General features: G+C 39.8%; 1 protein-coding gene across 1 annotated transcript; it reads right to left on the bottom strand.

Annotated features, from left to right (window-relative positions):
* Positions 1-397: 397 nt before the first annotated feature.
* On the bottom strand, positions 398-13,367 carry LOC135874930 (cytochrome P450 7A1). The gene is made up of 6 exons (XM_065399885.1): positions 13,288-13,367; positions 10,023-10,263; positions 8,554-9,164; positions 6,843-6,973; positions 1,531-1,706; positions 398-697 (listed from the first exon to the last, which is right to left on the bottom strand). The coding sequence occupies exons 1-6, from the start codon at positions 13,365-13,367 to the stop codon at positions 398-400; spliced, it is 1,539 nt and encodes a 512-aa protein (XP_065255957.1).
* Between the last annotated feature and the right edge of the window lie 341 nt (positions 13,368-13,708).

Below are 13,708 nucleotides of genomic sequence, written 5' to 3'. Positions count from 1 at the left end.
CATAAAGCATTTTCCACAGGCACAAAACAAAAATGTCCTGCCATTATGCAACAAAAATGTTACAATAATGAAAAAAATAAGACCTTTCATCTGTGAAAATGGCAAAAAAATATGGGGAAATTATTTAACTCAGAGGGCAATATTCTTACTCCATTCACAGGAAGAAGTTGTGTTTGCTGGCAAAAAAGAAAATGTATGCCTGATTCCCCAACACAAAAATCTCAGTTTGCCTATGATAACCCTGGTGAAAGGAAAAACAACCATTTCTGTAATCCCTACCAGCACTGTGTGATGTTCACATTGCATTAGCATTATGGTGTAATCTGTTTGGAGTTTTTAGATCAATGATAATCTGAATACTGATTTTTTTCCCCTATAGGTAAAATGTTTTATATATTCACAGACATTTTAATCTGTACTTGAAATGAATGTCATTAGTTGGTTGTAAAATACCCAGCCCTGCTCGGGATTGGTCTAAAGAAGGACATGGCACATTGCTGTCAAGAAGCTCGATTTCAAAGTATGAAAGTACCAAAGTCAAAAACTGTTTAATTTCATGGACAGCAAATAATCTTCCAGGACATTTTGCTATTCCTGATCCAAATGGCATGTAATAATATCTTAACTTGTGACCATTGCGATAGAAGATAGTCTTTTCTTCTCCATTCTCATCGAGATAGCGATCATACTTGAATGTCTGTAATGAAAGTTGAAAGTTTAATGTCTATTAGAGCCAGATTATGCAACCGCACTGACACAATGCCTCCTGGGAAGAGCAGCCAATGCACAGTATGCTCCTCCTCTGTAGCTAGGGTGACCAGATGTCCCGATTTTACAGGGACAGTCCTGATTTTTGGGTCTTTTTCTTATATAGGCTCCTATTACCCCCCTACCCCCTGTCCCGATTTTTCACACTTGCTGTCTGGTCACCCTGTCTGTAGCTGGCCATGCCTCCAGTCCGCCAAACCCTTTTGGGAGAGGTTAGCCTCCGCAAGGCCCCTTACCCTGAGCAGCTCTTGCAATTGGGGTAGCAGAATACCAGCCCCTGTGCAAGGGCATCAGTGTTGGAAAGCTTTTCACACCTCTACTTGTCTTTTACTGACCCACACAGAGGACAGCTACAATCTAGCTTTTTGTACATGTGTCCAAATTGGAAGTCTTTCCCACTTCCCTCATCACCACTGTATGTCCTTAAGGACTTCCCCTTCTCTTGTCCTCACTTGAAACATCACAACATGGTGGCTTTCTCTGGCTGAGGAAGGCTGAAGGGAACTGCCTTTAAACCTATCAACACTACTTTTTTTCTCAGCCAAAGAATTTTCTGCAGAGTGGTGGAAGGCCAGTGCTGATTTTGCTGCCTCCACTGCACTCCCCATCCCTGTCTGTACAGGGAGTTCCCAGGCATAAATCCAGGACCTGTGTGGTAGAGTGAAGCACGGGGGCACTGAGGCCTTATTAACCTTATGCCTTATTAACAGGCGGTTAACATCTCCTGGAACGGGGAGTTTGTATGTCCCTGTAATTACTCACCAAGGGATCAGCATAGATGTCTGGATCAAAGTGCAACAGCTGAGGATAAAGAGCTACAATGTCATCTTTGCGGATGTTGTAGGAGTCGTTATCCAAGTACAAAGTGAAATCCTCCTTAGCAACTCTGACAGTCATGGATGCACTGGACAACCTCATTGCTTCCTTGATAATACTATCTGTAGAGAGAGAAAAAGAAAATGATTAATATGAAAAAAAATTATGTATCCCCTTGAGGGGTGGGGGGGAGTTGCACAGTTTAAATTGCCTGTAATCTTCTATAACATGCAATATTGTGGAGAGAAGGAAACTGCTAAAATGAATAGAGCTAAGAAAACAGCGTAAGAGGTTGATAAAGAGAAGAATTCCCCTACGTTTTATTTGCAACCATCAAATTTCATTTAATATGGAAACTATTTTATTACTAATATGGAAATTATGCATCTCCATATATACGTATATGAATAGCACATTTGCATTGATTTTATTTATACACACACACACACACACACACACATCAGTTCTAGCCATTCATATTGTTTTGGAGCATAAAATGTATAGGTTAAGTATCACCAGAGCCTGCAATACATAACAGACACTAACTGGTGAAGCACCATTGTTGGACAAAGCACTGAGAATATAAAGTAAGGAACACTGTTGCAGTGGCATTCAGAAAGGAACAGCTCAGCTCAGTCTGGGCTGACTGAGGGAGGAGAGCAATTGAGTGCAGCAGTCTCCTACTGAGAAGTCACCAGAACTCCAAGCTGTTGGGACCAAGCCTCCTAAGCAAGCTGCTGGAAGCCCATCAATTACAGGAGCTGAGGGTGACAACTCACTGTCACCATGGGAAGAGGCTCCGGAGGTGAACTGGGGAGGATGCTAAGGGAGATCCCAAGACTGAGTTGTGACAGCAACGGAAGTACAGGGAACAGGGGTAGGAAATGAGCCAGGGGGCATGAGTAAGTGTGCCAGATCCTAGGCCACATATATGGTCCCTGGGTCAGGCCCCAGTGGAGTAGGGGGGGCTGGGTTTCCCTACCCCCACTCCTTTGGGTCTATAGCCAGTAGGCAGAGCAGCCCTCATCTCTCTGGGCAATACTGCTGTGATCTGTAGCCGCTAGGCAGAGCAGCCATAGACACTTGGCACTAGGCATTACTGCCAGTCTAGGGCACCCAGGCAGCCCCCAACAAATGGTAATAACATTTCCCTAACTCGATTAGAAGTAGCTCACCTAATGCATCCTAGGACTGAATTACCCTTTTTCATGGCCGCATCACACTGGCGACTCATAGTCATCCTATGATGGACAAATACTCTGTTGCTTCCAACTGATAATTCTCCATCTTACAGCAAAATCTCTTATTATTCCCAAATTCATGATCTTGCACTTTGCACTATTACATTTCATCCTATTTCTATTACTCCAGTTTTCAATGTTGTCCAAATCTTCTTATATGATATCCTGGTCCTACTCTGCTTTGGTAATACCTTCCAACTTTGTGTCATCTGCAAATTTTATTAGCACACTCCCACTTTTTGTGCCAAGGTAATTAATGAAATAATAAATAAGACTGGTCAAGACCAATCCTTGAGGAACTCTACTAGTAACCTCCCTTCTGCCTGACAATTCACCTTTCAGTATAACCTGTTCTAGTCTCCCCTTTAACCAGTTCCTTATCCACCTTTCAGTTCTCATATTAATCCCCGTCTTCTTCAATTTAACTAATAGTTTCCCATATGCAACTGTATCAAATACTTTACTGAAATACAGGTAGATTGGATTTCCTTTTCCTAGAAAACTGATTGTCTTTGCAAAGAAAGAGATCGGGTTGGTCTGGTACGCTCTACCTTTTGTAAAACCATGTTGTGTGTTGTCCCAATTTCCATTTATCTCTCTGTCTTTAATTACTCCCTCTTTCAAGATTTGTTCTAAGACTTTGCATACAACTGAGGTCAAACTTAGCAAGCCATAGTTTCCCGGCTCCCTTTTTTTTCCTTTCTTAAATATAGGTACTATATGTGCAATTCTCTAGACATAGGGTACAACCTCTGAGTTTATTGATTCATTAAAAATCCTTGCTTTTGGGTTTGCAATTTCATGTGCCAGTTCCTTTAATATTTTTAGATGGAGATTATTCAGCCTCCTTGATTTGATCCCATTAACCTGTCTGAGTTTGGCTTCCATCTCAGATTTGGTAACTTCTACTTGCATATCCTTGTTTCCATTAGCCACCCTGCCACTGCCCCAACCTCGTCAATGCCCTTATTAAAAACTGAGGCAAAGTATTCACTTAGGTGTTGGGCCATACCTAGTTAATCTTCACCCTGTCCTCAGGGCTTAGCAGTCCCACTTCTTCTTTTCTTGGTTCCTTTTTTATTTATGTGGCTAAAGAACACTTTACTATTGGTTTTAATTTCCTTTGCAACATCCAGCTCTGCTTGGCTTTTGGAAGTTCTCGCTTTATCCCTACACTTTCAGACTTCCAAGAGGTAAGAACATAAGAATAGCCATAATTGGTCAGACCAATGGTCCATCGAGCCCAGTATCCTGTTTTCCGACAGTGGCCAGTGCCAGATGCTTCAAAGGGAATGAACAGAACAGGGCAATTGAGTGATCCATCCCCTGTTGTCCAGTCCCAGCATCTGGCAGTCAGAGGCTTAGGGACACCAGATTATGGGGCTGAGACCCTGACTCTTTTGGCTAAAGGTCCATCAATGGCTAATCTTCCATGAATTTATCTAATTCTTTTTTTAATCCAGTTATACTTTTGGCCTTCATAATGTAGGAGCTGGATTTTATAATGTACTATAAGAATTAATGTATGATTCGATTTCATCTTGTCAGCCACCCTTTTTGAATAGCAGAAAGGAATAACAGACCAGAACAATCCTTATGACTAATTATGGTCATCCTTTTGTTTTAGAATAAGTTATAAAGCTACTATGGTTTCCTATATGTATTACAAATTAGGAAGTAAGAGACAGGATTGTGTCTATGTTAAGTAGATTAGAGGAATATTGAAGGCCTGGGTCTCAATGTAAATTGTCTTGGTTATTAATTGTAAAACTTAGCTAGGTTTAATTTGCAATGCCCTTTTGCTCGATATAAAATACTACTGTTTGTATTCTCAATCTGTTTGTGTGAATGAGGAATGTACGCATTAAAAAAAGATAAGGTGTAAAGGCCATTGTTATAGCCAGAGTCAAGAAAGAAGGAGTGAAGAAACTTAAAGAACATCAAGGAATCATCAACACGCATCCATAATGAAGGACAGATTGACGACCCTGAGGTAAAGGCTGGCACCCCTAAAGACAATTGATTAAATCGGAACAAAGAACAGGATGACCCTCTCGGAGGTGTATTGGAATGTTTACACCAATTAAGAAGTAACCGGTCACAAAGTGACACAGCAAAATCCTTAGGCTTCAACAGAGAAGAAAACCTATAAGAACAGGGTGCTTTGCCATAGGACTTTGGGTTCGTCTTGCCACACTCCAGGAGCATCGGATCGAGACCGATAGAACCCCGCTCCCCTCTGCGACCAATCTGGCTAGCCACTAGATTGATCCAGACTCTGGACTGGTAACTATAAACATCACTGCAGGACTCTGTGTGTGTGTGTGTGTGTGTGTGTGTGTGTCTAAAAAGCATATGCTAACTGTGGAATTCTCAATAAACACTGTGTGTATTTACCTTCCTCTATAAAGATCCCGTGTGCTCTGTATGAGCATAACAATAACATCCACTGGCAATGAATTCCACACATTGACTGTGCTTTGTGTGAAGAAGTACTCCTTTTGTTTGTTCTAAACCTGCTGCCTATTAATTTCATTCAGTGACCCCTGGTAGCTTTTCTTGCCGAGCCATCCCTTCTTCCATTCCTTGTGGTCTTTCTGCTTTCTCTTAATAACCCGTTTCAGATGCTTGTTCATCCAGTTTGGTCTGCAACCCTTCCCTATGAGTTTTTCTGAAGTTTGACTTCTGTCCAGTCAACTTGCCTAACTAATTCTCTTAATATTTTAAAGTTTTCCCTTTTGAAATCAAGGACCCTAGTTTGTAGACCTATTTTTGTTTATCATGCCAACTTCAAGTGTTTAAAAGTCAATTTGATCCTAAAAAGAAAACTGTGTCCTGGATCACTCTTCCCAGGGAAACAAACAAGGAAAGGGGCTGGATAGGGAGAAAACTGACAAGATCCCTTTGTGGCCTCCCTCTAGAATTGTTCTTCAGCAGGATTTTCCTCACCATTGTGGAAAAAGAAACAGTTCCACCGCCTGAAATTGCAGGTCCCTCAATACGCAGCTCCTAGCCCTACCTTCAGCTCTCCCCTACCCAACCACTCTCCAGCTGTGGGCTCCTACTCCTCTGGGGGATTGTGGGGATGGGAGGATACTGCAGCAGAGGTGGCTGACATCTCTTTGCCCTATGAGGGAGTGGTGAGATCTGTGCAGAGGTAACACTCTGTGCTGATCATCTTGGGAGGACACTCCACTTTCCTCCTAGGGAAACGTTAGAAACTGGAGGCACAAAATACTTGAGACTGGGGAATGATCCTGCACTGAGATGTGGAATGGAATAAAGACGATGGAGAAAGATGTGGAGAAAAAAAATCAGAATACTGTGACAGTATCTTCCTAAGCCTTAGTGCTCAAGGGAGGAGAATGATATTGACAAAAAGGAACAATGCTTTTAAAAAAAGTTACATTGAACCTCCCCCCACCAGTAATTATAGGGCAACAATTTCAATAGCTGTAAGGCCCAGATCCTCACAAGTATTTAGGCTCCTAACTTTCATTGAAATTAACAGGGGTCTAAGTGACTTGCGGGTGAGCTCCTCAGTCACTTGGGTGCTTTGGAAAATGTTACCCATATTTTAAAAAATATGCATCATAATAATAATGCTTTTAGCCATGTTAGAAATTCATTGTTTAACATTCCGCAAGCATTAGTTGCAACTCCAAATATGGTAAGATCCTTCTGTTTGATCTTAGCCCTTTTAAAAAAAACAAAAACAAAATACAACCTTACTTTGACTTACCTATAGATCACTGGTGCTGCATGACATAGTACTTAAGCATAACTCATACATGAAATTATATGGGGAAAAATGGGATTCATTTCAAAATTATGATAATCCCCACACCACAGACCTCAGGACTGCTGAGAAGTTTGGCCTTTGCTAACTAAGGATATAGTGTAGCTTTATTATCCTGCTGTTGGATAGTCATTTAGCATTTCATAGCAAGTGTTTTATTGACTATAGATAGAAAAATATCTGGGTGTTCCTGGTACTGTTACATGTGATGACCATACCTAATACTGGCATATTATCCAGTTGTTTTCGATTCAAGGAGATACATTTGCCATCTAAGTCGATCTTTTCACCAGCATTTCCCAGTGTTTTTTGCACCTCTTCAGTAGCTGCTTTCATTGCTTCTGGGCTCCTAAAATCAATACACCAGAAACAAAAATATTTCTTACTTGTAACTTAAGTAATATACAAAAGGTTTGCTGTTAAATATGATATTCATTTTTTCCTGTCTACAGTGTAGTTTGTTAATCCATGGATGTAACCTGGTAAAACAAAAAAACTATGTAAGAATCTAGAGTAAAAATATAAGTATACTTATTATATTGGAAAAATCCTGGTTGTTCAAAACACTGAAAAGGTCTTCAAAGATTTGGTTCAGTATCCAATTTTGAGCAAGACCAAATTAATGTGTATAATGCTATTAACTAATGACATCTCGGTTAAGCAATGCCAAGAATAAGGAATATAGTGATCAATCCTAGATTAGGAGATAGCCCCATTGCAGCTAAAAATCTAGGAGAGAGATCATAGATCACATTCACATTATCAGCTGCCCTGGCTTGTATCCAGTTGGATAATTACATTCTGCCTACCAAAAAAATAAATAAAAAAAATACCTCCCCGTAGTTTAAATTAAATAACGTAGCCTTCACTTTCTGGTCTTCCATACAGATATGGCAGATGTTTGTAATGGATGACATGATTTTAAACAGATATACAGGTTGTAATCCCACAGTCCTTGGGGGGGCACAGAACTTCCATGGAAATCAGTGGGTGTGCCCAATGACTTCAGGATCAGAATTTGTAAAATTAATAGACCCCTTATGGATTTTTGAATGAAATGTGCTAGTTAAAGCTCAATCATTATCATTAGCAGGTAGGTATGGTGTTCTTTAATTTTAAATCAATTTATGACAGAAATATAGGCAGGCGGTGTAAAGTCTCATCTTGAAAAGTACAGATTTAGAAATTTAGCCTGAGATTTTTTTAAGACATGTAGGGGATTTGGATGCAGTGGAGTTAAATCAAAGTGAAAACAGGGTAGCAGAGTGAAGAATTAGGACCTATTAGTCAGATCCTAAGATGGTGCAAATTGGTAAAGCTCCATTAACTTCAACAGTGCTACATCAATATAGGCTCTGCAGAAGCCTAGCTTTTTTTTTTTCTGTAAAGCAGCCAATATATATCTGTGAATCCAACAGATGGGCAGATAAACAAAAGTGTGCAATAAAACCTTGTCTATTCTAGGGAAACGATCTAAAAATGTCCCACTGGACCTAATGTTGGGAGCCCTAGTGTAATCAAGGCTTCCACCGCCACTGGTGATTTTAATATTGTGTTGTTTAGATTTGCTCTGAAGGTTTAATTGACATAGCGTTAAAAGCATCTGTGGCTGCAGGAGTCTTGTCTATACCAGGGCTCACAGCATTGGACGAGACATTTTTAGTAAATGTCTCTAATGCAGAAAAACCCTATGTGGGACCATCTCCTTCCCTGGGCTGCATGAGAGGGGTTTCTGTGGGGGTCTTACTCGTGCAGGACAAAATCCTGGGCCTGCAGAAATCTATAGGAGTTTTGCCATTGACATCAGCGGGACCTGGATTTGACATTCATCCAAGAGCAGAATTTGACCCTTAATGCTGAGACAATTTCTGAGTGGCAACAAAGCCAAGAAGTTATTTTACTTCGGAAACTGCAAACACTGCTACTTACCTAATAAGATAGAACAAGCTCCAGAAAGTAGCAGGTATTGTGTTAGCTTGTGAAGCCCATAGTACAGCCAGGTGGGTTTTTGCTTTTTCCTTATCATCAAAAGTTGACAGAGTGTCATTTAAGAACATACGGAGAGTGACGAGCTCAGAGATGTTGTTCCTTTTTCTGAGGTTCTCATGGAGCAGAGCCTCTGCCAGCTTCTCCCGTGCATTGTGGGCGCTCTTGAATACATGGATAGGCATGCCTGCGACAAGGGCTGGGAAGATTTTATCAAACTCCTTGAAGTTTTCAAGAGCATTTAGAATAAGTGCTCTCTGGGTTTCCCGCTGAGATAGATTCTTGTCTTGGGTTGAATTAAACTCTGTACCAAAAAGCGTTAAAAAGCCAGATTCAAACATCACCCGGCAACAGAACGCGTAAAGCCCATCTGTTACCCAGTTGTTGGAATGCAGTTTAGATGTACTTGATTGCAGCATGACATATTGTAGGTTTTCCGTCATAGCTTCAATGAGGGAATTCAGGGCATTACCTTGCAGGGTTCTAATGAAAGTCTGGTGCATATTTTCAGTGGTGTTTCCATCACGTGGGTCAATACTGCCATGTCCAAAAGCCTGCCACCAAATAAATTGCATGTAAGATAAATAAGGATCATCACAATCTTGGTAAATAATCATTTACAAGGGAAATCATAGCCAATATGTCATCTTCATAATTTAACACAGGGACATATAGTAAGAACTGTCAACTCTGTAAAGTGATAATTGGCTACAAGTCTTCGTAAGTATTGAATAAGCACACAAAAATAGTCTATGATATATGCTTATAAATAAATAAGTACGATCACTTAGGGTATGTCTGCACTCCAGTAAAACATCCACGACTGGCCTGGATCAGCTAGCTTGAATGTCTACACTGCAGTTTCATAGCCCCACAGTAGTGCAAATCATCTTGTGCTGTACTTTTGTTCTAGTATTTTTGTGAGATTACATAACTAAATAATGTCATTCTTGGATAGGGTGACCAGACAGCAAGTATGAAAAACCAGGACAGTGAGTGGGGGATAATAGGAGCCTATATAAGAAAAAGACCCAAAAATCGGGACTGTCCCTATAAAACCGAGACATCTGGTCACCTTATTCTTGGATAACCTAAATCTGTTTTTGCAAAACCCATTGTTATTTATATTAAGGAATAAAATATCTGACATATTGCCATGGCTGGGATGATTTAGTTGGTGTTGGTCCTGCTTTGAGCAGGGGGTTGGACTAGATGACCTCCTGAGGTCTCTTCCAACCCTAATCTTCTATGATTCTATGATTTGAGCCAGGAGACAAACTATCTTTCAGACAGGCAGACATACTGAAAAGTCACATATAGATTAACTAGGTACAGAATGACTTGACCATGTTGATTTTTTCATAGTAAATATTAAAATATATTAAAGTACTACAGTTATTGTAAAGCAGTACCTTTGCAGAAGCAGCGAAGTGGAACTTTTTCCAGTCCAAATGCCTTCCTTGGCGCATCACTGAATGGTATGAAAAAGGGTCAGTGAGAAAATGAACATATTTTCCAGCCACTTTGCAAGTGAAAATGTGCCCATATTTCTTTTGTCTTGCTTTGAGAAATTCAAGAGGATTGGCACCAAATTGCAAAGCGCAGCCCAGATATGGAAGTAGCCCATTTTCCACTGGCGGCTCACCTGGACGCCTACAAGTTACAAACAAATGTTACAAATTAGGGTTATAAATTAAGACCTGTCCTTCAGTTTGGCCAGCTAAATAAGCTTGTGATACCAGCCTATTTATAACATTCAGTTTCTATCAGTGTTAATGGGAAATTGCCCTCCTTTTCATAATAAATCCATTATGAGGTCTATAGTATATTAGAAAGAATGACCTTAAACCTACAGAAGCCTTATTAGAATCCAATAATAACAAAAAATGTACTTAAGCTATATCACTCTGGCTTTTATTTTTTACATTTGGGTAGGTTCTTTTTCACCATTTAAAATGTAACATTCTATTCATTGCAAGCAGTTAAGTAATTGTGCCTTAAATAAATACCCCATCCCAGCAGTTAATATTGCCTGGGATATTCTTGTTGTTGGAGCCCATCCCAGTACTTTTCAGGACCTGTGGCAAAGCTTGCTCAGTACAGGAGCTCTCCTACCTGAACTGATTTCTCAGGACAGTCTGCCAGAGCCCTAGTTTGGCAGCTTTCATGGCATGATGAAAGGGACATTTATTTGCTTTATCTTTTGGTTACTCAGTTTTTGTTTGTTTTTTTGTCATTTTATTTGCTTTTTCCTGACAACCTGTCTGCTGATATTTCTGATTTGTAGGTAACCTGCTTTAGGGCCCAGTCTTACCAACCCATCCTGAGCTGAGTATAGAGAGCTGGTCTCCCAAAAGATGGTTTTTGAAACAAATGAAAATATTCAGGAAAAGTTTCACTTTTGGTAGAAACTCTCCAGTTTTTCAACAAGAAATTTGAAACCTGAAAAATTTCTATGTTTTAAAAAAAAAATTAAAAAAATCTGTGTTAAAAAACAAACAAATTAAGATTCATTTTTGGGGACACTAAAAGTTTATACTGAAAACCAAAATGTTTGCTGTACATGGGTTTTGAATATGAAAAGTGTTTGGTTTTCAGCTCTTCAGTGGAAACTATACAAAATTTTCATGGGAAAGTTTAAAGACAACGACTTTTTTGAAAATGTGTTGTGAAAAATAATTGCCATTCTCTTCCTTATAACATGCAAGTAGTCCCACTGACTTCAATGGGATTATTCAGGCAAATAGGCAATCCTCATGTGAGTAATGCTTTGCAGAATGAGATCTAGAATTTCTGGTTTGTAGTTTCTGTAAGTAAGAATCCACACTTGCTCTCATTAAAGTCATTGGCTCAGCTCTCATTGACTTTATCAGGCAATGAGCACCGAGGGCCTCACCCTGTTCCAGCAGAAGTCAGTAGCAAAGCTCCTTAAGTAGCGTAGGTTCAGCCCCTCTAGAGCCTGATCCTAGGAGTTGCTGAACACCTGATAGTTGCTTCAGTGCCCTCAATACCCCTTGGGAGTTGAGGATGCATGGCACTTTGCAAGAATCAGCCCCTTAGTTGCTCTGCAAATTCTAAAATAGATAACATTACCTCAAATACACACTCAGTTAAGACTGTATAAAAAACAAACTTATTACTAACAGTTCTAATGGACAGAAAGAAAGGAAGAATTGAAGATGGATGAACAAGCATCATTTGGACCTCCAGAGACATGAAGATGGGATTATTTCATTTATTTGGTCGGTCTTTGGCTTGCAAAATTCTCTAGCACACTGAACGCTGAGCCCTTTGACCCCACCAAAGAAAGAGTATTACAGTATTGTTTGCACATTCTACTTGGATCTGATCCTGCACCATTGAAATCAATGGGAGTTTTGCCCACAGGCCCCATTTCAACAAAGCACTTAAGCACGTGCTTAAAATTAAGCATGTGATCAGGTGCTTTGTTGAACTGGGATCCAAACAACTATATTCCTGGATATGGACACCCACAGTAAGTCACTAATAACTTTTAAATAATACGTGTCAGAGTCATAGAGTTTAAAGTCAGAAGGGACCACAGGGCGGTCTGCACCGTTAAGCACCTGCAGCGCTAGGGAGCAGCAGGCTGTGGCTTAAGGAGAAGCCCAGCAAGCACGTGTTGGGAACTAGCTGATCTAGCTAAGCAGCAGCTAATGACTGGATCTGATTCCCTGCTGGATCAGCTGGTTCCCAAAAGCTGCCTGCTGGGCTTCTCTTTAAACCACAGCCTGCTGCTCCCTAGCTCTGCAGGCCCTTAAAGGGGCAGACCATCCTGCTACAATCACCTCTTAATCTAACCTGTATAGCATAGGCCACAACACCACCCAGCACCTGTACACTAAACTCAACAACCAAGATGAAGCCAAAGTATTACAACTTACAGAAGATCACTATTCCCCAGATCAAAGATGCTGCTAACATTTCAGGCAATCTGAGTGAAATTTCAGGAGTTTCAAGTGGAAAGGAGTAGCTACCCGTTTGGTACACTTTAAAAACAGAGAGTGATGCAAAAGACAAGTCAAAGAGCCACTTTTTATAGTAAATATATTCATGAATTTCTTTGTTTCTGTACAGAGCACATGCCAGTAGGATAAAGGCTTGAGAGTATTTACTCAATACAGTAAACAAGCCAAATGGTAACCAGCATTAAAAGTAGGAGTTCAATATTGCTACAGTCCAGATTAAACTACATTGATACAGAAAATAAAATGGAAAAAGGTATAAGGAATAAAACAGTCATCTGTACATCAGAAGCATAAACATGTAGGATCTGATTTCTCAAAAATAGTGAGCACCTGCAGATCCTATTGATTTCAACAGAAGCTGCACATACTAAGCACTTCTGAAAATCAGACCCAAATTATGATTATTTATAATCTCATTTACAAATGGATTCCTCTTTCTTTGTATCTCTGTCTTCTGTTAGTCATGAATATGGATTTGCATAGCCTGCTTGGTTTTTGTTTTTTTAAAATTTATGTACACAAAAATGCCATTATAATATAAAGATTTCAAAGAACAAACACCAGCATCACCACTATTATCCTTTACTTATCAATCTGCCAATGTTCAGACTAGTTTTATCTCAGCTATATACACACACTATCTTTTTACAGAAATTAGCGTTGGGATATGTTTAAAAAGAAACCTTACCTCCTTCTTATTCCCAGAATAAACCAAAAACAACAGCATAGTATCACCACTATTCCCCAGATCAAAGATGCTGCTAACATTTCAGGCAATTACAGTGAAATTTCAAGTCAAAAAGAGTAGCTTGGTACACTTTAAAGACTGAGAGTGATGCAAACGACAAATCAAACAGCCACTTTTTATATAGATCGGGGCACCAATTTACTTAATTGAACTTAAATAACCTAGGCAAGCTATTAATTAACCATTTCTGGACAGAAGCTATTATGTCTTCATTCTGACTGATATCTCCATAAAAAAAACTTGAGAGGATTAATCTATACAGTTGCAGAGATGGCCTTGAGCTGGTATCAGTAGAGGTTCCAAAGTAATCAAAGAGCTGTAATAGTTGATAATTTGAAGGTCTCTCAGGTGTGTTTTGATC

This window comes from Emys orbicularis, chromosome 2, assembly GCF_028017835.1.
Source record: "Emys orbicularis isolate rEmyOrb1 chromosome 2, rEmyOrb1.hap1, whole genome shotgun sequence".
NCBI lineage: Eukaryota > Metazoa > Chordata > Testudines > Emydidae > Emys > Emys orbicularis.
Note: the sequence above shows the minus strand (reverse complement) of the source record. Positions and strands in the feature narration are given on the sequence as shown.